Source organism: Gastrolobium bilobum, unplaced genomic scaffold (genome assembly GCF_033153095.1).
Source record: "Gastrolobium bilobum isolate Gb01-03AN ecotype WA unplaced genomic scaffold, APGP_CSIRO_Gbil_v1 utg15403, whole genome shotgun sequence".
Taxonomy (NCBI): Eukaryota; Viridiplantae; Streptophyta; class Magnoliopsida; order Fabales; family Fabaceae; genus Gastrolobium; species Gastrolobium bilobum.
The window spans coordinates 513,898-539,570 of NW_026898870.1; the positions used below are offsets into that span (position 1 = coordinate 513,898).

Consider the following 25,673-nt stretch of genomic DNA (forward strand, 5'->3'; position numbering starts at 1 on the left):
TTGAAAATCAGAATTATGTAGCGCGAGAATGGCTATTAATCACTCGTCTTTTTTCTTTTCATGTGGTGTTTATCAACGTAATTGCAGTTGCATTTGTGAAAATGTACCTTCGGTTGAGCAACTGATCTGTTGTTGGATTTGTGATTTATGACATCCTCCTTTTGCATCTTTAAAGAACGAGATTATACTGAACAGAACAAAGAATAGTTGGCATTGACTGTTTGATTTTCCTTGAATGAATGGGGAAAAAATTGCTATGGACACAACACCATAAAGAAAAAACCTCACCCCGCCTGAAAGAAAAAAAAAAGAACCCACAGAAAATACAAACTATGGACATCAAACCAACGTAAAGAGAATGTATATGTTCCTCCTTAAATTCTTCGGGCAGGGAATTGTACTGTTGATGCTGGGCGCTGTTTCAGTCCACTTACAAACCCATCATTTTTTTGTACAGTTTTGTTGCTCTTTAATGGTGAAACTAATCTGGACGCCAGTCTTGAAGGAGAGAAAGATCGTCGAAATTTAGATGCAGTGGATCTCTTGGGAGAACTCCCGCCCAAGGTTGTTGGTCTTGTGGGTAAAATTGACACAGTTTTCTTGCTCTTCAATGGTGAAACTAATCTGGTTGCTAGTCTTGAAGGAGAAAAAGATTGTCGGAATTTAGATGCATTCGATCTCTTTGGAGAATTCCTGTTCAAACATGTAGGTCTTGTGGGTGAAATAGACAAAGTTGGTGGGCTTTTGATCCTGCCTTGAAATTTGGAAGCTGAAGGTGGAGACTTAATCAAAAACTTGTGTGGTGTTCCTCTATTTCTTGATATGATAGGGGACCTGGTCTTGCAAAACTGTTGCTGTTGTGACTTTGAAGAATGAGTGGACAGGAACAAAGGGTTGGGGAATAGCACAGTCTTTCTAGCCCATGGCCTATGCCTGGGAGATACCCTATTTGCCAAATACCTGTTATCTTCTTTATGAAATTCTCTAACTTTTGGAGGTGAAACCTTAAATATAATTCTCGAACGAGCCCTTTGAAGTGATGGTGAATCATCATCATCCTGTAGTTTGGTTTGCTTCTCTTTCTTCCTTCTAGCCTTGAGTTGTGTGTTTTCATCATGGTGTTGTACTTTCTGGTTTTTCCTTTGAGACACTGGAGTTTTTGGGTCCTCAGCAGCAGTTTTCCTACCAGCTGCTGAAACTATTTCTCTGGCAAATTGACTTGCCTGTAAAATTTCTCCAATTGTTTCGCCTAAAAGCATTGCTGGCAATGACATTCGCTTCCATTCACCTGCATAAGTGTTTGCAAGTGAAGAGGAAGATCATATTAACTCAAAGGGATCTGCCAATAATTGTTTGCAGTTAAATTGACTTCATTTTTGCAAGATGGCAGAGAGAGAGAAAGAAAGAGCAAGACCTGTGTTTGCTTGAAAGGGAAACTTCCCCACTGGAGATCTCCTTGGGGCACCATTCTTGATCCTTCAGAATTGCAATGATACACAAACCATTTTAGTTCACAACTTGCAATAATAACTAACAAAATGTTAAAGCTAAAATATGGTAATCATCAAATTCAAACAATATCTAAAGCAAACCAAAAAATGTACCTGGCTGATTCTTGCTTGCACCTGAGACTTGTTCTCAGATAACCTCTGGTGCTGCGAGGGCTGAGACTAACCCCTGACACCACCTTGGTTCCACCAGTCACAGTGTACTGAAGTTCCTGCAGCCTAGCCATGCACCGATCCACCTTCAAAGACCCGTTACAATTCAATGATCAGGGAATAGAACAAAACTTCAAAATTTTAATAGGGAAGATCACTACCACTAACGTAGGTTACCTTGTTGAGTGTTTCTCTTATCAGAACAGGATTGAGAGGAGCCAACATTTTCTTCTGCTTTGGTGGGGTTCTCGCAACCATCTTTTGAATATACGAGGAAAGAAAAAAACACGAGGTGGGTCTCAGAATTTTCAGTCACAAACCCAAACGATGTCTCCAACTAGTACCTAAACCAAAGATTGAATCTGAACTCTCCTTCCTCTCCCTCTCCCTCTCTGACAAACGGACCCCAAAACTTTCTGTTCCAAAAGTTTGGCACCCAAGTTGAAGTCAAACAAACACGAACTCTAAGTAACGTTTGTTTTCCAACGGTCGAATGAATCTATGTAACGTATGTCTACCTCGTGGAGTATATGCAACGGCTATATGGAAAGTCCTTTTTCCTTTCCTTGGGCCCCGGGTTGATTAAGGAGGCGTGTTGCGATTAGTCAAAGAAGTTTCTAATTAAAATATGGGTTAAAATATTATAAAGCAGATTTTTTAGTTGAAGAGTTGTATTTTCAAAAAAAATATACATATATAAATTAAGCAAAACAAAAAATACGCTATATATCTTTGAAATATTTTAAAAATAAGTATATAAAAAATTATCTCAATTATTATTGATGACCTCCTCATACACATTTTTGCAAGAAACTAATCATTTCAGATTTTTTTAGTGTCACCCAAACCATGTAGTACGTAGTCCAAAAAGATGAAGAGAAACTGAATAAAAATTTCCAAAAAAAATAAAAAAAAAATGAAGAAAAACATTGCGTGATTGAAATTCGCAACCATCAGCTAACAACATTTGGTAAAGAGTTTTGATATATTCTCGTAAAATATATTTTAAATAATTCTTTTAATATTTAACAAAGAAATATTAAAAAATAAATACCCTTTTGATCCTTAACAAAAAATATGAAACTCATTTAAATTTTTTAGGAAAAAAAAAGTCTAACTTGTGATTCTCTGAAATTCCAATTCTTTGAAATTATAATTCTTAGAAATTCAAAAAAGACCCACGTTAGTACTTTAAAACAAACGGAATAATATGGATTCAGTGTTTTGTATAGAGGGAATAAATTTTAGGTATCTGTTGCACCTAGATTCAGTGCGTTCCATCAATAAAAGTATTAGAGAAAAAACTTCACAGAGAAAAATGAATTTTGACTGACATGTAATGTTTTCATTGATAAAATGCACTGAATCTTTGGTGTAACAATAACACCAAAGATTTATTTGTACAGAGAATCCAAAGGATATACTCAATATTAAATAAATATTAAATGCATTCAGTATCCCCTGCTTCCTATATTTAGTAATTAAGAGCATGATTGATCAAGAAAATTTTGAATTATTCAAAATCTTAAACACATCATCCATTCCCAACAATATATTTCGAGTGTTTGACAGCAGAATCCGTCTCTTAGAAAATGATTCTTGCATGCCTTTAATTCTCCATGAAGTTGAGGGACACAGCGTGTGCAAGCAGCTTACTACACTTGCTGAACTGTAGCAAGGGTTTGAGCGTTTGTACCCAAGTGTTTTTGGAGACAAGTTTTATACATCTAAAAATTAGAATAGCTAATTTTCAATTTAAAAATTTAAAAGTAAACCAATGGTATTAAGAGATAAGGCTATTAATACAGAGGCAGAATCTGCAGCCCTCAAACGGATCAGATGTCATACCGCCTGCGGCATCACAAAAAAGCAAAGAACTTCTTGACATCTAAAGTTAAAATGAGTGAAATGAACATTAACAAGAGTTAATATGAAATAACGAAAGAAATTTAATTGAATGTAAACAAAAATGACTTACAAACCAAAGCATAAAGTATTTATATAGGCGTTGGAATTAGTTACAAACACGAGCATTTGTCATTGTTTGAGAAAACAAGGTTTATTGCATTTCGGAGTTAGGCCGAGATGGCAAGAATGATGATGACTTTCGATTAGTTCTCAAGGCTCTGAGCTTGAGAGGACTCCATACTAAAGGTTTCCGTTGTAGTGCAAGAACTGTTGGATGCCTACCCCCCACTCGCGAATCTGCCTGTGCCGCTACTGGACTTCCCATAAACTTGCTGCTGCTCCTGACAGACATTGGTGTTGTCTCAATTGATGTTCTCAACTCTGGCAATGGTGCGAACAAACTTGAATACCGAGATTTCCTTTGGCTCCTTATTAGTGATTGCTGACCGGTAACTCGAGAGGTTGAGGTACGGATCGGAGTTGTCAGGTCAGAAATTGTGTCAGGACGAAAAGTAGCAATGGAGACCCTCCTCCTTGGCTGAAGGAGCTGTGTTGTTGATTGTGCAGGTGATTGCCGACCGGTAATTCGAGAGGCTGAGGTACGGAGTGGAGTTGTCAGGTCAGAAATTGTGTCAGGACGGAGAGTAGCAATGGAGACCCTCCTCCTTGGCTGAAGGAGCTGTGTTGTTGATTGTGCAGGTGGTCTCATGGCTATGGATACCCTGCTTCTTGGTTTTGCAAAGCCTTCTGTAATTGTTGTCATTGAGGTCCTTCTGGCAGAGTTTTCCTTTCCATTCATGGAAGTGGTATATCTCTTTGATGTTAGAGAAGATGGTGGAGGCAAGAAATTAGTTATTCTTCTCAGTGGGAGTCTCAGTTTCGTTGGATTCAGTGGTGGCTTCTTATGAGCTGCTGTGTGTTTTGATGATGAAGGTTGAGCTGAAACAGCAGCAATTGATCTGCTTTCTTGTTTTAGTCTGGTTTTTCTTTCTTCTGCTATCTGGTTCTCAAGGTCCCGGACCTGTCAAAATTAATTCAGAGTTGATGAGAAATATATATGAATGTATTAAGTTAGCAACATCACTTACGGGAAAAAAAAAGACACCTTTTCTAAGTTACCATTTTTGAAGATTATACCTTTTCCTGAAGGTTTCTACAATGGTGTTCTCTTGCAGCGAGTCTGAGTTGCAAGGTTTGCAAGTTATCCTGTAATTTCTTAGTTTCCTTCTCGTCATGTTTGAGCTTTTCTGCCTTTTATAATGACAAAACTTTCTTGAGTTTTCAGGAATTAAAAAAAATGGTTATTCTTATTAAAAAAGAACAATTATACTCTAGCTTACCATTTGCTTGTACTTAAACAGCTCGGTGAGTTCTACTTGCTTGCGAGCTGGGCCACTCTCGATTCCGCGGACACGGGTGGCAAAATTCAGGGAACAAAGTGTCTCTCCCAAGTCTGCTGCGCTTGGACTAACCTGGACAAACATTAACGTTTTGCAATCTCCTCCTGCATTTCGTTATTAGTTATTAAGTTACCAGACTTTGCAGGGAATCAAATCACAAAGGAGTCGTTTCGAAAGGATCATAAATTCATAATGCAGAAATGAAATCTCACCCAAAGAGCTCTGCAGTAAATGAGTGAGTTTCGAGTTCCTGTCTCAAACAGAAGATAGAAATATTAAATAGGATCATTCTATAAGAATGTCTTTGAGAGAAGAAAAAAGAACTACCTGTAAGGGACATGGGCTGATTTGGAAGCAAGGGCAGAAATAACATCACCGAGTGCTGAAAGAGACTTATTTATGAATTGAGATTCCTTCAGTCTTTCTCCTTCAGCTTCAGTTTTTCCCACTCGCTCACTTCCAGCCAAGTCTACAAGCCAAAGATGACTCTTAGTTTTCAGACCATTGATTAAATTCTCCCCCATAACGGTTACTCGCAACAAGCTGCATGCAAAACCATCTCTTCGTCATTATCAATAATGTGCAATAGCTTCTACCTAGACCTATAGTTTCAATTACATCTACTAACACACAGAAAGTGACAGTCTCAGCTTCAAAAATGACATATTCAAGGAAAATAACTATTATTTAAAATGATTGAAATATTTGAGAATTTAGAAAATATAAAGTACAAACATGAAATAAGCTTATCTGTAAGAATCATACCAATGAGAACGGCTGCTAAGCTCATTAGCACAGGTGGATCCAACAGATCTTACTCGGTTTCCAGTCTTAAGCATTTCCCACACATCTTCAGTTCCATAAACACGAGCTTCAACAAGTCCTGGGACTTCTTGGGTTCCTTCTGCCGTTTGCTTTATCTCCAATCTAAAGTTTAAAATTTGTTCTCTTCATCAGCGATATCGTTCGAGAAACATTTTATACATCAAAATTTCATGCATGTGGGTGGGTGTATAGAGGGAACAAAAACTGGAGACTACAGTAATTAGTTTAACGGGAACAATGCAATTCACAAGGAGAAGGTCGCATGAATGTCAGTTTTTTTTTTTTTTTTTTCAGACTCTATATCCAGAAAAGCAATACGTCACTGGTATTCTCAGATCTTGTTTTTAGTATTAACATCAATCATATGAAAGTGGCTGTTTAGTCTAAACTACAATACCAATTAGAGTAAGAAGAATGAAAACTCACTTCTTAGTAGGTTGGGTAGAATTTTCAACCAAGAGATCTCTTATCTTCTCATTGTAAACCTCCAACATGCTAACTCGCAATTCATACTTCATTACTCCATGTCTCTCCTCAGTTATCCGAAACAATTCCTCCAAGGTTCTGTAGTTAACTCCCCTGTGTTCTGGTGTTCCCTCCATTGTAAATGTTTTACCAGTTCCAGTTTGCCCATAGGCAAATATGCAGACATTAAAGCCATCCAATACTGATGTAACAATAGGCTTAGTTTGTGAAAAAACCGCCTCTGCAGGATAAAACAATACACTCACGTTACGTTTGTGAAAAAATATATTTCTTCACTGCAACACGATCAAAAGTTGTAATATGTGTTGTACCTTGGTTATCTTCGGGCCTAAATACGTGATCAAATTTAAATTGCTTCTTGGAAGAATCTGAGCCAATGACTTGAAGCTCATTATCAGAAGAAGACTCAAAATTGACAACAGATACAGACCCGTTTGCAATTTCACTCTCATTTAATGGTCTGCATCTGCAGAAAACTCTGATGTTTCCCTTGAGTTCAACCACTTCATTGTAAAGCCGCCTACGCTCAGAGGACTCTTCAAGGTACTTTCTTTTCAAGAGTTCATATTCAGCACCTTGTACCAGATAAAAATCCCAAAACCTATTATAACAAACCATAAAAAAGAAAACGAGAGTATATTCATTTTTATTTTTTTATTTTTTTGCATTTTCATATTAGAGCCATACCAAGAAGCTCAACAGACTTCAAAACATCAAGGCCCGGAAAGGATTCAGTTGTAAGTTTCACTTGATCACTTAAGGTTACATGCTGCTGCTTCAAATCCTGATGCATGAATCATAAAATTCAGGTAATAGGAACTGAGAATCCAGAACTTTAAGGAAAAGAAAGAGATAGAATCAAATGTCGTTTTAAACTGGAAAAATCAAGATTCACCTGAATTTTGGTACTCAGATCAAATATTTTCTTCAATATCGGAAGCGTATGACCCTGATCCGTAGAAACTTCATGTACTCCGTTAGACAAACTGTTTTCATCCATGGAATCAGAGTTCTCGTTCACTTGCTTTGATATATTATCTGATGGTGTTCCAAATTCAATAAACCATCCAACAAAAATTAATAATGTAATTTTGGCTGAGAATATTAAATTAATGATCCGAGTGCGATTAATATTTATTTTCTTGTTCATCCTTCGAAATGGAAAATTAGACATAAGACAGTGCGAGAACCTGAGCAGTTAGCGGTTGACGGTGGCTTCAGATCGCAGTCAAGAACGAAGCGGTGGAATTTTTCAGCGAGCATTTGGATTTGAATGGTTTGATCTGCAAGAAACGTTGAGTTGCATTAAAGAATAAGACGAATTCAAAAGATTCACGAGTGGGGAAAGAGAGAGTACCGTTCATGGTTTCTGGAGGAAGAAACATAAACAATTCCAAAATCTTTCCGAGCGAAAAGAGAATAGGGGGGAGAGAGAGAGAGAGAGAGAGAGAGAGAGAGTCTCTTTTGCTGATGAAGAAATAGATGTAGGTATTTTTTTTTTTTCCTAATAAGATTTCAAAGTTTGAAATTGTAACGGCTATATTATCAAATTCGCCGGAGCGTCCACGGCACCGACTTGAAATTGGGCCAGGCCAGGGACTCGGGGGTTAATGGGTAGCCCAAATGACAAAATTACTAAAAACTAAAAAATTAATCTGAATGTTGGCTTGGGTATGATTTTTTTATTTATTTTGAATAGGATAGATTGGGATTTTATTTTATTTTTTTAACATGGCTCAATTGACGCCTTTATAAATACATTTAGTTGGCTTCAAAACAGGTTTGACATGCATTAAAAAAACAATACTAAAATAACTATTGAAAATTTGAAATATAAATTTAAAAATCAGCATGTCTTAAAAAGTAAGATAATGTTAAAATTTGAAATAACTATTTAACTTTAGATTTTTGCTTCAGATATTTTATAAATTGACTCTATATGATGTTAATATTTGTATTTTTTATTTAAATATGCAATTATTGTCAAAAGCTAGTGTAAAAATATAGAAATGGTAGAAACATATTTAAATGCTTCTTGGCAAAAATAGATAAAAATACCACGTAGAAACACAAAAATGGTAAAAATACAAATTTTTAAGTTTTTACTTAAAGTCAAATTTTTTAATTTTTTTAAAAAAACATTTTTTCCATTTTTTTAAACTCAAGCTTTTCTTTTTGTGTTTTTATATATAGTTTATGTGACTTATATATTTTAAATATGAAGTTATTAATTGAATTTTGAGTAGTAACTTATATGATTTTTTTCCATGCATATAATTTTGTACGTTGACCTTAAGTTGTAAAAAAAAGGTCTATTTGAATTGTGTTCCAGAAAATAGTTTTTTGATTTTCAAAATAAAAAAATAGTTTGATAAAGGCTTATATTATAAAAATAATTTTAAAAATTGCAACTGTTTTTTAATTTTTAGGATCAAATTTAGAGAACATATTTAAGTTATTTTTGTTTTGTGTTTAGATTTTTAACTTTCAAAACACAAAAAACATATAAAACACATATTTCATTAACTATTTTATAAAATAGTTTTAAGAACATAAAAAATAGAACACAATTAAATAGGCCTTTATGTTTCATGTTGTTTTTGTGAATTACGTTTCTACCCCCTTCTATTTTTATATAGAAATTCAATTTTGGCAACGTCAATTGTGACTCGACTTAGTTAATAGTAAAGTTATGAAATCAAATCCGATAAAATGATCGGATATAAATAAGGCGCAATATTCATATTACTAATTATTTTTACTATTAATCCACTACTATTTAATATAATTATGTACTTTATAGAATGGGAAATGATAGTCTCATGCTACATAAGATATCTATCTCATGTCATACACCCATAGAATTTTGTGCCAATCTTTTTTTTTTCTTTTTTCTTTTCTTTTTAAATTGTGGACCCCACATATTTGTATCACCCACGTAAGATAGTACTCTCATGTAACATGAGATTAATAAACCCCTTATAGAATACATTAAAAGTTATTTTTTTTTTCTTTTTATAAACTTTTCAAAAAATATTGGTTTTGAAAAATAAATCTAACGGTGATAAAAATAAGGAAAAAGAAGTATCCTTTTAAACTACAGACTACAGTGGCTCGTGTGTTTTTAGTTGTTTTATACAAAGTATGATCAGTCATATATTATGTAAATCTAAAAAGTTAATTTTTTTTTCTCTCTCACTAGTCATACCGCTCACGTGTAAAGTGAAAAAAGTAACTTTTTATATTTACACAAAGTATGACGGGTCATACTTTATATAAATCACTCAAAAAACATAACTTGTGTCCTTTTAAATGACACACGCTAAACTCAATAAAAATAATAATAGAAATAATTGATAGTATGCATATACCGTCACTCCTTATAAATATCCTATGCAGTTTAGACATAGAGCAAAACCAGTTTATACGAAGTTGGAAGCAATTTGCACATTCATGAATCATTTATCCATGGCCTATAGCTTGGGATCAGATTAAAAGCCAACAACATAAATGGCATCTTCAAGCATAACTTGCAACTTCCACTGTAACTACCATCCTTCTATATTCCTTCCAACCTCAGCCACTCGCTCTTCCTTATCTTTTCCGCACCCTCTACTTTGCAATGGGATTTCCCTTCACCCTGCAACCTCCACCTCCAGAGTTTGTGCAAAGTTTGAGAAATTCCAGGGTGAACCTTCCCAAGAGGCAGAGCCTTCATCCTCACTAGAAAATATAGAAACCTTTATTGAGGACGAGGAGGAAGATGACAGGTATTACTACTACTTTACAATTCGAGCTTTGTTTCTGAAGTGTGTTCTGGAAAATCAAACCTCATTTCTTCAGAAAGCTAATGCCATTTAAAGTCTGTCCCTCAATTTTGAGTCACACACTATATTTTGAGGTCATATGTTGATAGGAAGTTGGTACAATGATGAAGTCCAATTGGGTATAAAAAAGATGTTAACTTTTTTGCTTTGTGTTTCAGTTGCTTGCCTTCAGACTTGGAAGGCGCAGTGCGGCAATCAAGTGAGGCTGCCGCCTTATTTGTATCTTCAGGAGGGATGAGAGCCATAGTATGTGCCAAAATTTCATGTTATTATTATTATTTTTTTAATTTTTTGGGTGAAACAATTCCATATTTTGACACTGTATGTTACTATTAGGTGGATACTTAATCTAAATATTTTCTCTAAGAGTAATTTCATAGAACCAAATGTCTGTAAATGCTTCTATCAGGATATATTCGATGGATTAAGGTTTTTTTGAATTAAATCCATTGTGTTGAAGATCCACTTTGGTATTGCAATCTTTCGAAAGAGACTAGCCAATCTTAACCTTGTTAAGATTGACAACTTTCTAAATTTTGGAAAATTTTCATTAATATTTTCATGTCATATAACTGAAATGTTTAAGCAAAGGCGGTTTAGTGTTAGAAATTATTGCTCTATAAGTAAAATGCAGTTTCATAGGTGGCTTGTTTTGTCAGTCGGTTAATAATTATTTTCTTTCATTTGCTTAGCACCACATGCTTCTTGCACTAAAATTTTTTAACCGTCTTACAGGTTGAACTTTTAATCCCCCAGCTGCAATTTTTAGATAATGAAGGCGCACAGGTGGAGCTCTGGGAATTGTCAAGGATTTTTTTGGATACACTTATTAAAGAAACAGAATGTCAGGTTAGTAGGGTGTATTTGAAGGAGTTATAAACTTAATGAACATTAAGGATATGAAGGATTTGCTGAATTCAAAATGCTTTCTCTATTTCCTATAGACCTACTTGTGTATTTCTTCGTGATGTGATTGGTTGTGTTGTTATGTACATTGCTACATTAATTTGGTTTCTTTTGCAAGTAATGTACATTATAGACATCAATGAGTCATAACCCATCATTGTATTTTCTCTACTGTTGGATGTACAAGCATATTTATGCCGTCTTTAGAGTCCTACTTGTACTCCTACCAAGTCCATGGTCTCCTTCGTAACACAGGAGGCAACTAATGTGTCACTTGACTTGTATCATTAATTGTTTAGTTTTTGGTTATCAAGTGGTCAAAAATAGAACTTACATATATTATACCAAAATGCTAGCAGCCTCAGAAATTCATTCAACATGTGGATGCACAAAAAGATGGTTGTGCTATAATTACTGACTTTACAACACATGACATAAGTATCCACAAAATAGATGCTCATGTGTAAATACCAACTTTCTTGCATGTTATGTTCAATGACTACAGTGCTTCATATGATGAATTCGTTAAGGTTTGACGATGTGAGTGTTGATGTAGTTATGTTGTAAGTTGTAACTCGGTTACTAAGTTTCATGAGTTTGATTGTTAGAGAGTTAAAGCCATTTTTCCAGATGCTGGTGCAGAAGCTCTTCTAAAATATCGGTGGAAAGATGCTCAATTTAGATTTGCAAGGTGACTGCCACCACATTGGTTAATGTTTTGTGTTTTATTCTGTTGTTTACCTTGCAAAATAGTTATAGGGTATTTTTAACAATTTGAATCTTACTTTTGCATTGCACTTACAATGGCTATGCTGTTGCAATTCCATCCATAATATTTTAATTTTTTCTGTATTTATAGTCATGCTTTAGTTATATGATGTACCGCTCCATTTTCTGTTTATCCAGCTTAAATGACCGGAAGCCTGTAGAGAGTGATGATGAGATTGTGGTCATGGTTGTTCCTGATTATCAGATGTTAGAATATGTAGAGAGAATTGCATCCAATCTCTCAAATGATCCAGTAAATCACTAAACTCTCCTGTTCTACCTTTAATGCGATCATTTTTTGTCAGCAATTCTTGTGATATCTGAAATTTAAACATCCATCTTCTGGACAATGTGATGAACTTTACTCATTAAGAGGGAAAGCAATATGGGGAAGCTTCTTATATGGGTGTCTGACTCTATTCATTAGATTCTAAGTCAATCCCCCCCAATATCAAGGGATTCAGAACTTATGATAATTCTCATATTTGTTATTCTAGAGAGCCCACCACAGACGTAGACTTCAAGATATCCATTTTGCCATGCCATTTCAGCACCTTGTATTAAGTTTTGAAATTGCATGTATGCTTGTATTATAATATTTAGGATTTTCATACAAAACTCTTTGCATATTGGCAGCCAAGGCCCCTTATCATGTGGAATCCACGCTTGATTAGTGAGGACGTTGGGGTTGGAGTTAATGTTCGGAGGTTAAGGCGTTACTTTCTAAGGTATGATTTTATTACGATCCTACATCAAGGTATGGGACTTGGAGTCCCACATTGGTTATATGGGTGACTAATGTGGGGTTTATATGGACTTTGAGCACTCTTACCTCTTGAGCTAGCTTTTGAGATGAGGTTCTCTCAAGGTTTGTATCAGCTTTTTGAGCTATTTCATTCAAATTAGGTGTAATTCTTAAACTTCAACTGACTGTAAGAAATAGTATCTAAATCAACTTGGGTTTTTGTTATTGTTGAGATATATATTTTTGTTATTGTTGAGATATATAAACCATTAAGCTTTTGGGTTGAATTGGTTCTTTACATGGTATCAGCCTCGGTGTACCGAGTTCGATCCTCACCGCCCCCCACCCTTCAAGCAGTGGGCTCTCGTGTGAGGGAGCGTGTTGAGATATATAAAATTATTAATGTAACCTCACCCAACAGCTTAAGCTTTTGGGTTGAATTGGTTCTTTACAGTTATTTTCTGGTGTGATATGTCATCTCTTTGAGCCAAATCTTATATTTGTTGCCCTCTTTGAAGTTAAGAATCAGAGTAGCTAGCATTAGATAAATTTTAAGATTCACGTCAAGGGTCAGCAATTTACTGTCTGTGTTAAGTTCCTCTATTGTGTTTTCAAGCTTCAGTTTATGTTGAAGAATGAATTTATTCTGATCATATCAGAACACTAAATTTTGATCTTTTGTTGTACAGAACTTTTACAACTGTCTATTTCATGCGACCTATGCCATTTGGTGCAATCTTTAGGTGTTATCCAGGGTAAGGTCTTTTATTCCCTCCCATAAGGATTATTGTATAAAAATACCAGGCATGTTTGCATCCTGTTTTGATTTTTATATCTCCCAATTTTTGAGATTGTCTGCATCCATAGTTAACTCTAGCCTAGTCCAACCTTAGAGCACCCAAAACTTGCCATAAGAAAAATCACTTTTGGATTTAAAAGTGGATTATTAGGTTCACTTTATTTCTAGATGTTGAGTGCAATATGGAAATGATTCAATATCGTGCATTCTTTTTCCATGAAGATAAAAGTTGGTTAAATTTCATACTGATGACAGTATGGAAAATGATTTTGGCTTGCCATAATTGCCTGCTCCAAATTTTAATTGTAAAGTTCAATCCATTTATGATTTGTTGTATTTTGGTTCCTGATTTGTTGACTACACTCAGATTGTGGAAAGTGTTCAGTGATGACAAGGATAGGCCAAATAGATATTTGCTTGCCAAGGATTTCATAAGCCGTCCTGACGCTGAAGATCTCGAGGTTGGTAGCTTCAATTCTAAACTACCTTGCCAGATATTACAGATACAACCATTTTTTATGTATATTGTGGATATACCTATTATTCCTGTTGTTAATTTTTTTGAAAGAAAAATTAAATAGAAGGAAATACATCATTAAAGAAAAAGAAAAAAAGAAAACAGCAAATTTGTTGGTAAATAACCCATAATGAAAAGACCCTGAACCAAACCCAAGGAAAGAAAAGAGGGAGTGTCACTGGCCTTGATGTACATAATCCATTAATATCTCTTGATGAGTATCCTTTCCTATATGGTGCAGATTATGTTTGGAAATGAAGAACAGAAGTCAGAGCAAGGCCAAAATTTGCTTGACAAAGCGGCAGGCATCTTCTCTTCGATTAACAGGATCATGAAGGCTATGTGATGATTGATTGATTACATACTTGTTCTCATCATTAGAACATCCCCCTTCCATTCGTGATTCATGTCAAATTATGTTTGCTTCTTGAAAATTAATTTTAGAAACCTTACTGCTTGTGTCATATACTATAATGCATATATACATATTACCATATTTCACTTTGTGCCTGACTGCTACTGGTTAAGTAGTTATCCCTACTTTGTACAGAAGAAACATTTTTGTTTCCCGAAACTCTTAAAAATAGTTGAGGAGATTTTCAAATCACATAAAAGTATATCATTATCATAAGTTATCAAATGATTGAGGCAAAACCGTCGCTCCATTCTCAAGAGCCTTAGCTTTCAAAAGATATCCAGTCTTTCTGTGCCAAACTAAATGGGAAAATAGCAAAACCTAAAAGAGGAGGAGCATAGACGAAGAAGGCCACATGAGTGAGACTCTTTTTTGAGCAAATAAAGCTATTTAAAAGCAACGATGAAACCATTAAAAACGTAAAGAACGTTTAAAAAAAAGTCTCTCTTTTTATTTCTACCATGGCTGAATAATCTCACCCTTTTTATTGCATTGATTGGAAAATAAAGCACCGGAAACATCAAACTAAAGGTGGTCTTATCAGTGACTTACTAGTGGAAATATGAATACTCAAATGTTGTTGTAAAATGTTGACTTTTGAAGGCATAGGTAAACAAAAATAAGCTCATGAAGTTCTCTCTGATACCTTTAAAATACAGAGAGTTTCACAAGGTTGCCTGTGACATCCCTAAAGAGCTTCATGGATGGTTTGTCCATGGTAATTCCAGCCATGCAGAGTAACTCGAGGTGTTACACCTGGAGGGACCTCAAAAGATATTTTAATAGTCATGGCCTCTCCTGGCACCAGTGAAAAATAGTTATCTGAGTAGTGAACAGGGAGAATTCTTGTGTCTTCCCCCTCCTTGTGGTCCTTATTTGAAGCATGAACAGAAAAATGAAGAAAGAATGCAACACCTATATCGTGCCCATTAATTTCAGAAACCTTCAAACCATCACTTTTCCCGGCAATGCATCTATGTATCCTCTTCAACCAACCAATTTCGTGTTCTTTTCCAGCCCCACTTTGTACAGTTTCTGGTGAGTCTTCAACAAAGCAATTTTCGCTTAGTCTAGCTGTTGACCTGTGCTCAAATTTTAAACTTTTAGAGTCTGGTCTTTTAGATGTGTTATGCACATGCATTTGAAGTTTATAAGTGGATCCTTCAATGAAAACCTCGGATGTTATCTTGAGAGGTATTTTCTTCTTCCTATATGGCTCTAATAGCTTGTAGTCTCCATCAGGAAGATGCAACCAATAAAAGTTTCTAGATAAAATTCTATAATCTGACATGTGGTAGAGTTTGAGAAGAAGAAAGTAGACTGGCTTGGGATTTTTTGACTTTGGATACTTCATCTCAACAATAGGTGTTACTTTTTTTGGCAGCAAAGAGAGGTTTTCATGAGCTCTGTAGTATGGACATGTTCCTTCGAGATCCCATACTGAGGCTTCAATAGCTACATTAGACAATTCTTCTGATGTAGTGTTAACAACCTGGTTAAAGAAGAAATATAAAACGACACAAAACCTTTTAAGAAACTGGACCATCAAATAATTTGCAGAGAAGTTTGGGATTATTCCAATTCTAACCAGTTCAGTACACTTGAAATCCTTTTAATTTGCTACTTTTGGCTTCCTATCTCAATTTTCACTTTGCAAAGAGTCAAAATAGTATTTCATATTGTAAAATGATGTGTCTATTTTTATTCCCAACTCATAAAAATAGAGGTTTAATATAAACACTTACCTCTATAGAATATGTAGCCAGATTAAGCTGTACGTGTATTGGCTCTGCAGCAGATCGACAGCCATAGAAACCTGCTGTTTGGTCAAGTAGATGGTCATAAAATTGACCTCTCAGACCAGTCCAAGGATTTTGTGTCTTCCAAATCAATACACCTGTATATTTGCTCCACATGTGAGAAGTCCACCCCTCCAGAAGAGCTCTATATTGTACGTAGTTAGCAAGTTGAGCCTGAGAAGATTATAGTATAAAAAAAGTCAAAATCAACAACAGAACAGCAAATATAGGAGGATTGAAAATATATCATGAATGACCACCTGGATAAAAATTTCTTACTTTTAAACAGAAGTCATCAAGACCTTTTGCAGTGCCATAAAGCTGAATCTGATCATGAACCTTGGTTGGTTTAGAATATGGAATGTATTTATGGTATTTCCATATGGGATTTGGAACTTCTTCAACATAACCATTGGAAAGTTTCTTAAACAATGGTATCTGCCATCCCTCTGAAGGCATTGTTGCTCTTATGGTAGCAGCAACTGGCATTCCTACAGAACCAACCTCTGGGTTAAATCCATATTTGCAAAAACTATCCTTGAAGAAATCTTCAGGATTTTGAATTTCATAAGGTCCATCAGTGAAGTTCCCCTTCCCATCTGCAAATCCATCCCATAATGATCCTTGTATGTAAATCCGTGTGCCATCAAGATACTGGCTAGGATCCCCCAACGTTGGGGACAAGTTACCTACAGGTTTGCCATTTTCATTTACATGTTCAAAATAAGGATGAAGTTTCAGATCATTTTTCAGAGCAGCATTTATATCATCTGGTGGAATTTGTTCATTTCCACCCACCCAGAGGGCAAGACTAGGATGATTTCTAAGAAGCTTGACTGTGTCTCTTGCACTAAATAAGAAAAGGTCATGGTCCAGTGGACCTTTTGGATTAGATACTGGGACACCACGTCCATCAACATCACCAGTAATCCAGAACTCTTGCCATACCTGCAAGATTTAAACCAGCAATATGATCAATTATCAAAACCAAAGCTACCCCTAAACATAAAGAAACTAACATGTTGGATGGGACCAGAGGTGATCTCTGGTGAAGATGTGTTAGTTCAAAATCAGTTAAATATACAGTGATCATTTGGTCTAGTGTAGCAGCACTTATAAGCGCTTTTCAGAAAATAAAAAAGCATATATCAGGCTCTGGATATCCCCATATCGTGACCACCTGATCTCATAATGAAAAAACCCAGAAAAACAAGCCAATAACTTCAATAGAGAGGATGAACTGCATAATTCTAACCTGCTTTTAATAATGATGATGGAGTCATTCAAGTTAATACAAAATGCTACATCCATGCAAACATACTTAAAAAGGAAAGGAACACAAGTAAACTACATAGGCACGTTGCAGAGCCGCACTAATGCAGTAAATGCATGAGAAATCGTAAAAAGGAAAAAGAATAATAAGCAGCACATGTATGCAAGAATGAAAGTGTGGTGGTACATCTTACCAAAAGGCCATAATAGTCACAATAATGATAAAAATCTGGCCTTTCAGCCAGTCCACCACCCCAGCAACGAAGCATGTTAAAATTCATATCTGCATGAAACTTGATATCTGTATTATACCGCTTCTTCGAAAGTCGTAGGAGCCCGTCAGACAATGTCCAGTTACCCCCTCGTATAAAAATTGGCTCTCCATTGACTTTGAACAACCTATGAAATAAAATACATGCAGCAAAACATTAAAAAAAAAAAAAAACACTTTAAATCTTGAATTAGTTCTACTAAGAAAAAAGTAAAATATTATAACATTGAAGAAATATTAGAAACCACCATACCTTCCACCAGTAGCAACATCAATATGGCTCTCAATTTTGCGGAACCCAAAGTAATGGCTCCATGAATCAGACTCACCATATCCTTTAACATCAATGTTAATAACAACATTGTACAAAGATTGCTTCCCCATTCCATTGGGCCACCATAAATTGGGCTTGTAGAAGAAGAGCTGCCAATTCAAACCATTAGCATTTGAAAAGAAGTGTTAAAATTTAAACACCAAATTATGCAAGTTATCAGGATCAATATTAAAAAAACACAGCAAAAGATTCCCAATCCAGGATCACACATTTTCTCAACGTATTAAAAAATAAAAAAGAGAAGCGACATAAGCCATACAAACATGTGTGCACAAAAGCAGTCCAAGAACCAATCACAATACCAACAGATGGTGAACACACCAAGACAATAAGCTATGAAAAAGGAAAAACTTACTCTAAGTATGTATTCTGTTGATGAAGATATCTTGAATTAATGATTAAGTTCTTCACTTGTTTTGAAAGTCTAGACAGACAAATATGGACAGTAGATTAAACTTTGTCTTAAGCAAAATGAATGCTGTCACTGACCTCAGGAAATGTATATTGCACCCGTGATCTTGCAGGAATTGAAAGATTTTGAGCCTGAAGCTGCTCTACTAAGTGGATGTTCCCCTCAAGTTCTGTTGTCACTTGGATACTCAAAGAGCACTCAGCAGTCCAGGAGCTCCTATTTTCCAACTCAGTTGTGGCATGCAGATATGCTCTCTTATAATTGTCAAAAAATGATGACACCAAGTGGGGGTCAAATATTTTTACTGGCTGCACCAAACACAGACACTGGAATCATCCCACCAAAGAACAGCTGGAAGTACCATCAAGGCATCAACTATAAAAAAAATCAACCCTAAAGAATGCTTGATCAGATTTATACTATTAATGGAATGCATAAAAAGCAAAACTAACAGTGATTTTGTTTCCCAGATGTGTCAGTGATTCCCCAAATTATATCTCATAATGGCAATATATGGTTGGATCTAGAGGAGTTCGGTAATATTTAAATATGAATTACAGAAGAATAGATAAAAAGATAAAACTCTTTTTCTTCTCGGGTAATAGGCAAAGATAGTGCATTGAAAAGAGAAGGATGAGGAAGAGGAAAAAAAGGCTTTGATAATTGACTCAATACCAAATCCTTAAGTCCACAAAAAAATAAAAATAATGACTTGAGACTTTCGAAGGAACTAAAGTATTTCATACAACTCACCCCAGTAATAGAGATGGAAACCTCATCCCATATTCCAGTATTCCTATCTCTGCAATCAAATTTAACACTTGCATTAGCTATTGATACAGCTTGCTTTATATTGCTTCTCAATAGTTCAGAAACTCTTCAAAACTCAGACTTTAAACTAACAATGCCCAAAATCTTGTTTCATTTTCCTTTTCATTTTTTGTGCATAGAAGGACGACATCATAAAGTCAACAAAGGAAATTTTAACAAAATTTCCTAAAAAAAAATTCAGGGCCATATGATATACTAATGTATGCTTCTACTAATTTGATGTCTAATTTTGCTTTTTCAGTCCAAACTTTATGTCCTCTTTTACATCAACTTTCATTGTGACTGGAAATTAATGACAAAAGTAAAATTGTCTCCATGTTGTCAGAAGAATAAACATTCTAAATATTTGATCACATAAAAATATCAAATTCATTAATTCTTAACTGATAGTAGAATGATGAGGAGATTGCTAGTTTGTTACCATACAATAATCTATAACCTAGACACTGGCTAACCAAAAGAAATTGGTAGGTTTTTCATCCAAGGAAAACAGAAAATTAATAAGCACACATGTAAAAGTAATGTCACCTTATAGGAGCAATCCAATCCCAACCTTGAACATATTGTGTGGTCACATCCTTTCCTATCTACACAAAAGAACAAAAAAGCAAGACTTTAGAATATTCTGCAAGCATCACTCTCTCACCTCTTACTCTCTTGAAACTTAAACACATATAAGATGTCATTAACCACTTGAATTGATATTTGCCACGGTTTCACATAACAAGTTAAATAATTGAGAAGGACAAAACTAATGGATAGGATTTATTAATTTAATTTTCTGACCTCGTGATCACCACCTTGTCCACCCTCAGGAGGAATTCTCCCAGGATGATCCGGAGGGTGAACAAGAACAGCAAGCAGGTTACTACCATCAGGATGAACAATATTAGTGACATCAAGACAATGCCTCCGAAACATTCCTTTTGGGAGGACCATTTTGTGCCCGTTTAAATACACATCGGCAGAGTAATTGATTCCACGGAAGTTCAGATCACAGTGCTGATTTTTTGACTGCAAGGGGTCGAACAATTAGCAATGTCTATCAAACTCTAAAACAAGAATCATCGAACCAGAAAACCACATTTCAATATTCATAATAACATTAGTTATTTGGCCATGAGATATCTTTCTCTTATGATGAAAACCAATTCCACAGACTTCAAAGCATCATATTTGAATCTGTCTCAAATTAACAGCTCACAAAATTTGCCAATAAAATGAACAATATCAGACTGAAATCCAATACTAAGAAATAAAAATAAAAAATCATATTACTTCAAAACCTAAAATTGTACAACATAAATAGAGAGAGCACAATTCCCACCAGGCTACATTGAAAGGTAGTAAAGAACCAGAAAGTATAATACTCTCTTCCAGAATCAGCAATGTCTAAGATGGCCTCATTTCCAAGTCCATAAAAAGGATCAGGCACAACTTTGTTCTTCACCAAGGTTGCAAGAACACTGTCAACAACAAAAAGGTCACACTTAAAGGATCAAAGGATAGTCACTTCCAAAGGTAGCAAAGCTCAAGCATCTACACTATACACACAGAATAGAGAGAGAGAGAGAGAGAGAGAGAGAGAGATTACGTTCCAGGGATGACAGCTTGCATCCATGGTGAAGTGGGGCCAGAGGGAGGGTGAGTGGTGGTGAGCTGAGTTCCAGTGAAATGCACATCGGTGAACCTTGCAGCCAGCCATCCCGAATCGAGTGTGGTCTTTCCTTGTGACTCCACCATCAATGCAATGCAAAACAAACAGAGAGAGAGAGTTCAAAGCAATGCAATGCAATGACTCTTATCTTCTCTTCTCTGTGTGTTACTGTTTTCCCTCCGAGTGATTTATGACTCATAGACAGACAGATAGATTAACTTTAATGTTGGTTAGCAACAACAAGAGACAGAGCTGAATTTAATTATGTTACGTGAGGCACGTGGATTTTGTCTGTGCAACTGAACACGTTGCCGCACAAGTACCGTACATCTTACTTCGCAAGTTATTACCCAGCGCCAAAGATACATAATACATTGCATCTCTCTTAATTTACCATTTGGTTTAGTCACAAGATTGCTTCAATTTACTGCCTTTTCACAATAATTTTGGGATACATCATCTCAAAAGCTAGCTCAAAAGGTGGGAGTGTCCAAAAACTTATAAACTCTACGTTAGTTGTTCATACAACTAATGTTAAACTATATATCTCAACACACTTGAAATCCCATATTCTAGTTTTGGTTGAGCATGATTTATTAAATCTAGGAACATTAGTTGTTTTCAAATCCTTTATTACCTTCTATTCATTTTTTAGTAATTAGATATCGGTATTCTATTAAGGTGGGAGCAAATCCTCCTATCTTTTTTACGATTTTTGAAAAGAATTACAGATCATCCATCAATAAAATCCTTACATCTATTAGTGGAATTCGAACTCACAATCTTATGAAATATGAGTCGAATCCTTAACTAATTGTGTTTACCATTATCGGCTCTATTTTCCTTTTTGGGTTGTATGCTTTTAATTTCTTTTAAATGGAAAAAATATGTATTATTTTGAAGGACATAAAATTATGTAAAATAGAAAGATAGATCATAAGATAGAGAGAGTGGGTGAGAAAATTTTTAAAGATATGAATCTTATCTCTTTATGAGAGTGAAACAACACAATGTGTCACATTTTTTCCCTTTTAAATATCAGTGTCGTTAACTTAAAATTTTTCTATACAAACTGCTTTTATATAAAATTAACAAATTCTTATTACCCACGATAAAATAATAATGGTGCGGTTCATTTTTATTGACAAAATATTGATCAGTTTGCGGTACAGCTGTATTTTTTTCAAAGGAAAAAAATTGCATGCCTATTTTCAGGACAGTGACCAAAGTGTCACGTTTGGACAAAAAAAATTATCAAACTGTCACACCAACAGTAAATATTGTCAAAATATCACGTGGCATAATTCGCTACACAGTATAACAAAATATGTCACATCAGAATGTACAGAACCAAAAATGCCACATGTCAAATTTTAAGAAATTCGCTACCCAAATTTTGAGAAATTCCCTACATAGGATAGCGAATTTTTAAAATTTGACATTTGTCATTTTTTGTTCTGACGTGGCATATTTCGCTACACTGTGTAGCGAATTACTTGCATGCATAATTTGCTACACTGTGTAGCGAATTATGTCGCGTGACATTTTGACAAAATTTACTGTTAGCGTAATAGTCTAATAATTTTTTTGTCTAAACATGACAAAATGGTCACTGTTCTCCGATTTTCTTCCTGATACTTACATTCCAAAGAAAGGGTGCTTTGGTAACTACGGAGAAAAGGAGTCCCTCTTTCTATTTCAATTAATAGCCATTCATTTCAAGTCTATGCTCCAAAGTTCAAAGTCTGTCCACTAAAAAGAGTACCCATGGATAGACTTTCATTACACTTGATAGTAACGTTTTGCAGTAAAAGAGATAACTGAGGAAAAGTAAGTGGCGAAATTAAGACGTTGGACATGAATGTAATTGCTGAATAATAATTACTGAATTAGGTTATTTGAATTGTTAATTTGTCAAAAGGTTCTGATTGTCTAATTTTTATAGAGGTCTAGATGTGATCAATTTGAAAAAAAATAAAAAATAATCCAATCATAATAAATTAAGGCTTTAATATTTCTATACTAAATGTGGATAAATTATCTATATTCGCTCATGTCATTTTGGGTTGAAAAATTAAAAAAAATATAATGAAATAAATTATTATAACTCTGAAATAAATTATAATTATAAAAATACCTTAATTTTTGTCTCAAAACAACGTCGTTTTGAGCTCAATATAAATAAGTTATATACGACTATAGAAAAATCGAACTCATAAACTAATTATTTAGAATCAGATCAACTTTGTTATAAACTTAAATTAATTCATTGCAATCTAATTTAAAACGGCTTGAATTATATAAATTATTAAATTTTTATACGTAAATTAAATTTTTTCAATCTTTAGCTTGTTTGGCATTCCCAAACAGGATACCAAAAAAAAAAATTTCAATCTAATCCAATTTAAAAGGATTTGAATTATATCAATTTTTAACGAGAAGACAATAAATTAACCTTGCAATATATAATAAATATAATATATCATTTTATCAGTTATACGATAGGTGATATTCGTAAAGCTTATTTCAGATTTAGACCATATGGGCTATGGCAATGTGCATGAAAAGAAAATATACACAATATTGTAATCTTATTCAAGTTTCAACTAATATTAATGAATACATATAATCTAAAAAGTTAATATTATTTATACACACTCAAATATACTTTTATTCGAATGTTCAAAAACAAAAAATATCTCCACTCATATATACTTTTGATAAATAAATATAAATTGTATGACAGATTCATAAATACATAGAGAAGTTAATATGAGCCCACCAAAAAAAAAGAAGAAGTTAATACGAGTCATAGAGTATTGTATTTTTTAATTATGAATTTTATGTCAAATATTATAGATTGAGTAATACAAAAAGTATAGACTCATCAAAAATATAAAATTTTAATACCCGGCATGTAAATTTATTATTATTATATAAATTAAAAACTATATGTTAAACTTTTTTAAAGAGAGTATCTAAATGGATTTCATATTTTTTGTGTGCTCATTAATATAAATTTATCGAACTAATTCAGTTTGAGAGTGACTTTTCTAAAAAACAAATTTATTCTCACAACTTTATATCCCTTAAACTAATAGTACTTACTGATAATTCATGTTTATTTTACACTGTGCTTTCTTCTAAGACGTTATATGATTATTTATAACTTGGAGTTTTAGATATTATGACATGGCATTAAATAATGTCAAAAAGTGAGGTAAATAAGAAATCAATAAAAACTATAGAAAGTAATAAATTAATCAGATTTTCAAAAAATAGTTTTTTTTTTTAAAAAAAAAAGTTCACGTGATAGCAAAAGAATTTTTATACTACATATCGAAATGGATCCTCTAATGTGTCAAAAAAATATGATATGGTCATGTGGAAATGTCACAATCATACAAAGGTAAATCAACGGTTATGATTTCGTAACTATCTATTTTATCATTTTTTTCTCTCTTCTTTTTTTTACCATTGATCCACCTTTGTATAGTTATGATTTACCACATTATATGGTCATGTAAATTTTCACATTAGAGGATCCAGATACACTACATATAGAAAGCTATGGAATCATGAATCCGGATCCTCTGATGTGAAAAATCACATGACATGGTAAAGTTGTAAATCATAACCATACAAAGGTGGATCAATGGTAATAAAAGAGAAAAGAGAAAAAATAATAAAATAAGTAGTTACAAAATCAACCATTAATTTAACTTTGTATAGTTGTGATCTTCTCACATGATCGTGTCATGTTTTTTTTCACATTAGAAGATCCATTTCTATGGAATCATAATACTTACAGCGCCCCCGACTAAAATAAGTAAATAACCCCTAGTGCTACTTTAATCATCAATTTCAAGCCCTGATTATTCGGAGACAAGCTCGCTTTTCTGTGGATGTTGTTGGATCAGAGATCTTTATAGTTTATACAGCTAGCCTGCAAGACAGTAAGTGGCTTCCGTTACTTCTGTCGCAAAGTTTCTTCAATATACATTATAAAAAAGTACTTATATTTATAAATTTTTTATTTATAAATTATACTATGTCTTATCGGTAGAATATTTTTGAATGAATTCTTACTGGTCAGACATAGTATAATTTGTAAGTTTATAATTTTTTTTTTTTATGAATATAACCCTTCTCCATTATTAATAGTTCTGATTATAAAACATTGAACAAAAATATTAGCAACTTATTTTTAAAAAAAAACTCCACCCAAATCAAAGTAGTTTTTATTACTCTATCGAGGGAGGTCATACTTACAACTTTTTTTTTATAACCTCCTACAATCATATCTTAACACTGTTGATTTTCGTCAATCAACGATTATTATTTTCGCAAATTAAACTAATTAATTAATTATTAATTCACAATAAATGATAACCGTTGATTGGCAAAAATCAACAGTGTTAAGATATGGTTGTAAGAGGTTGTAAAAAAAAAGTTGTAAGTATAACCTTCTTTTACTTTATCATAGTACAAATATTTACACTTGACATCAAATAATAACAGTTCAGTTGGCGTCAAAAAATTGAACAGATGAAAGTAAGAATATGTTTCGATTCTCTCTAATATCATCTTTGGGAGAGATTTAAAGCCGAGTGTAATATCTCCAAAAAAAAAAATTACACTTGACAGTGAAAGTCGAAACTCGGAGCTATAAATGTGTGGATAGATTTATTCTTCTACAAGAAATTAACTGAATTTAAAAGTCAATTATTATATGAGAAGGATTATATTGATAATTTTTTTTTTACAAACTTACAAATTAAAACTATGTCTGACCGGTAAGACTTCACTCAAGAGTGTCTTACCGGTAAGACATAGTGTA

The 25,673-nt window shown here is 34.0% G+C and overlaps 4 protein-coding genes across 5 annotated transcripts; 1 reads left to right on the forward strand and 3 right to left on the reverse strand.

Annotated features, from left to right (window-relative positions):
• Positions 1 to 374: 374 nt before the first annotated feature.
• On the reverse strand, positions 375 to 1,919 carry LOC133284916 (microtubule-binding protein TANGLED). Its single transcript, XM_061482051.1, has 5 exons — positions 1,839 to 1,919; positions 1,605 to 1,747; positions 1,415 to 1,476; positions 758 to 1,288; positions 375 to 595 (listed from the first exon to the last, which is right to left on the reverse strand). Exons 1-5 carry the CDS (start codon positions 1,917 to 1,919, stop codon positions 375 to 377), a joined length of 1,038 nt encoding a protein of 345 aa, XP_061338035.1.
• A 1,801-nt stretch (positions 1,920 to 3,720) lies between these two features.
• Positions 3,721 to 7,644, reverse strand: LOC133284917 (kinesin-like protein KIN-14S). The gene is made up of 13 exons (XM_061482052.1): positions 7,638 to 7,644; positions 7,471 to 7,563; positions 7,176 to 7,318; positions 6,968 to 7,064; positions 6,592 to 6,855; positions 6,221 to 6,500; positions 5,735 to 5,896; positions 5,297 to 5,512; positions 5,182 to 5,219; positions 4,910 to 5,073; positions 4,707 to 4,820; positions 4,135 to 4,590; positions 3,721 to 4,011 (listed from the first exon to the last, which is right to left on the reverse strand). Exons 1-13 carry the CDS (start codon positions 7,642 to 7,644, stop codon positions 3,721 to 3,723), a joined length of 2,325 nt encoding a protein of 774 aa, XP_061338036.1.
• A 2,044-nt stretch (positions 7,645 to 9,688) lies between these two features.
• LOC133284902 (uncharacterized) lies at positions 9,689 to 14,346 on the forward strand. Of its 2 annotated transcripts, XM_061482037.1 has the most exons (9): positions 9,689 to 10,050; positions 10,266 to 10,353; positions 10,843 to 10,956; positions 11,622 to 11,704; positions 11,920 to 12,034; positions 12,418 to 12,509; positions 13,216 to 13,281; positions 13,693 to 13,786; positions 14,084 to 14,346. In XM_061482037.1, exons 1-9 carry the CDS (start codon positions 9,791 to 9,793, stop codon positions 14,186 to 14,188), a joined length of 1,017 nt encoding a protein of 338 aa, XP_061338021.1. In that variant the 5' UTR covers positions 9,689 to 9,790; the 3' UTR covers positions 14,189 to 14,346. The 2 variants fall into 2 exon arrangements, with proteins under 2 accessions (XP_061338021.1, XP_061338022.1); XM_061482038.1 differs by lacking the exon at positions 13,216 to 13,281.
• Positions 14,347 to 14,743: 397 nt separating this feature from the next.
• Positions 14,744 to 21,001, reverse strand: LOC133284901 (mannosylglycoprotein endo-beta-mannosidase-like). Its single transcript, XM_061482036.1, has 11 exons — positions 20,771 to 21,001; positions 20,504 to 20,642; positions 19,963 to 20,190; positions 19,705 to 19,763; positions 19,099 to 19,147; positions 18,423 to 18,653; positions 17,853 to 18,022; positions 17,523 to 17,727; positions 16,336 to 17,004; positions 16,003 to 16,230; positions 14,744 to 15,749 (listed from the first exon to the last, which is right to left on the reverse strand). The coding sequence occupies exons 1-11, from the start codon at positions 20,917 to 20,919 to the stop codon at positions 14,946 to 14,948; spliced, it is 2,931 nt and encodes a 976-aa protein (XP_061338020.1). The 5' UTR covers positions 20,920 to 21,001; the 3' UTR covers positions 14,744 to 14,945.
• Positions 21,002 to 25,673: the final 4,672 nt, after the last annotated feature.

What these genes read in the sequence shown, in the direction of transcription:
- LOC133284916 (XM_061482051.1), bottom strand. Translation starts at nt 1,919, where the DNA reads ATGGTTGCGAGAACCCCACCAAAGCAGAAGAAAATGTTGGCTCCTCTC. An exon ending in TCCCTTTCAAGCAAACACAG is followed by an intron (nt 1,289 to 1,414) that starts GTCTTGCTCTTT and finishes ACACTTATGCAG; the next exon opens with GTGAATGGAAGCGAATGTCA. An exon ending in ACCTTCAGCTTCCAAATTTC is followed by an intron (nt 596 to 757) that starts AAGGCAGGATCA and finishes AGAGCAAGAAAA; the next exon opens with CTGTGTCAATTTTACCCACA.
- LOC133284917 (XM_061482052.1), bottom strand. An exon ending in GTCAACCGCTAACTGCTCAG is followed by an intron (nt 7,319 to 7,470) that starts GTTCTCGCACTG and finishes GAACACCATCAG; the next exon opens with ATAATATATCAAAGCAAGTG. An exon ending in GTAGAAACCTTCAGGAAAAG is followed by an intron (nt 4,591 to 4,706) that starts GTATAATCTTCA and finishes TAATTTTGACAG; the next exon opens with GTCCGGGACCTTGAGAACCA.
- LOC133284902 (XM_061482037.1), top strand. Translation starts at nt 9,791, where the DNA reads ATGGCATCTTCAAGCATAACTTGCAACTTCCACTGTAACTACCATCCT. An exon ending in CAGGAGGGATGAGAGCCATA is followed by an intron (nt 10,354 to 10,842) that starts GTATGTGCCAAA and finishes ACCGTCTTACAG; the next exon opens with GTTGAACTTTTAATCCCCCA. An exon ending in TTAAAGAAACAGAATGTCAG is followed by an intron (nt 10,957 to 11,621) that starts GTTAGTAGGGTG and finishes TTTGATTGTTAG; the next exon opens with AGAGTTAAAGCCATTTTTCC.
- LOC133284901 (XM_061482036.1), bottom strand. Translation starts at nt 20,919, where the DNA reads ATGGTGGAGTCACAAGGAAAGACCACACTCGATTCGGGATGGCTGGCT. An exon ending in CTACCTTTCAATGTAGCCTG is followed by an intron (nt 20,191 to 20,503) that starts GTGGGAATTGTG and finishes GACCCCTTGCAG; the next exon opens with TCAAAAAATCAGCACTGTGA. An exon ending in TGCAATATACATTTCCTGAG is followed by an intron (nt 18,023 to 18,422) that starts GTCAGTGACAGC and finishes TTGAATTGGCAG; the next exon opens with CTCTTCTTCTACAAGCCCAA.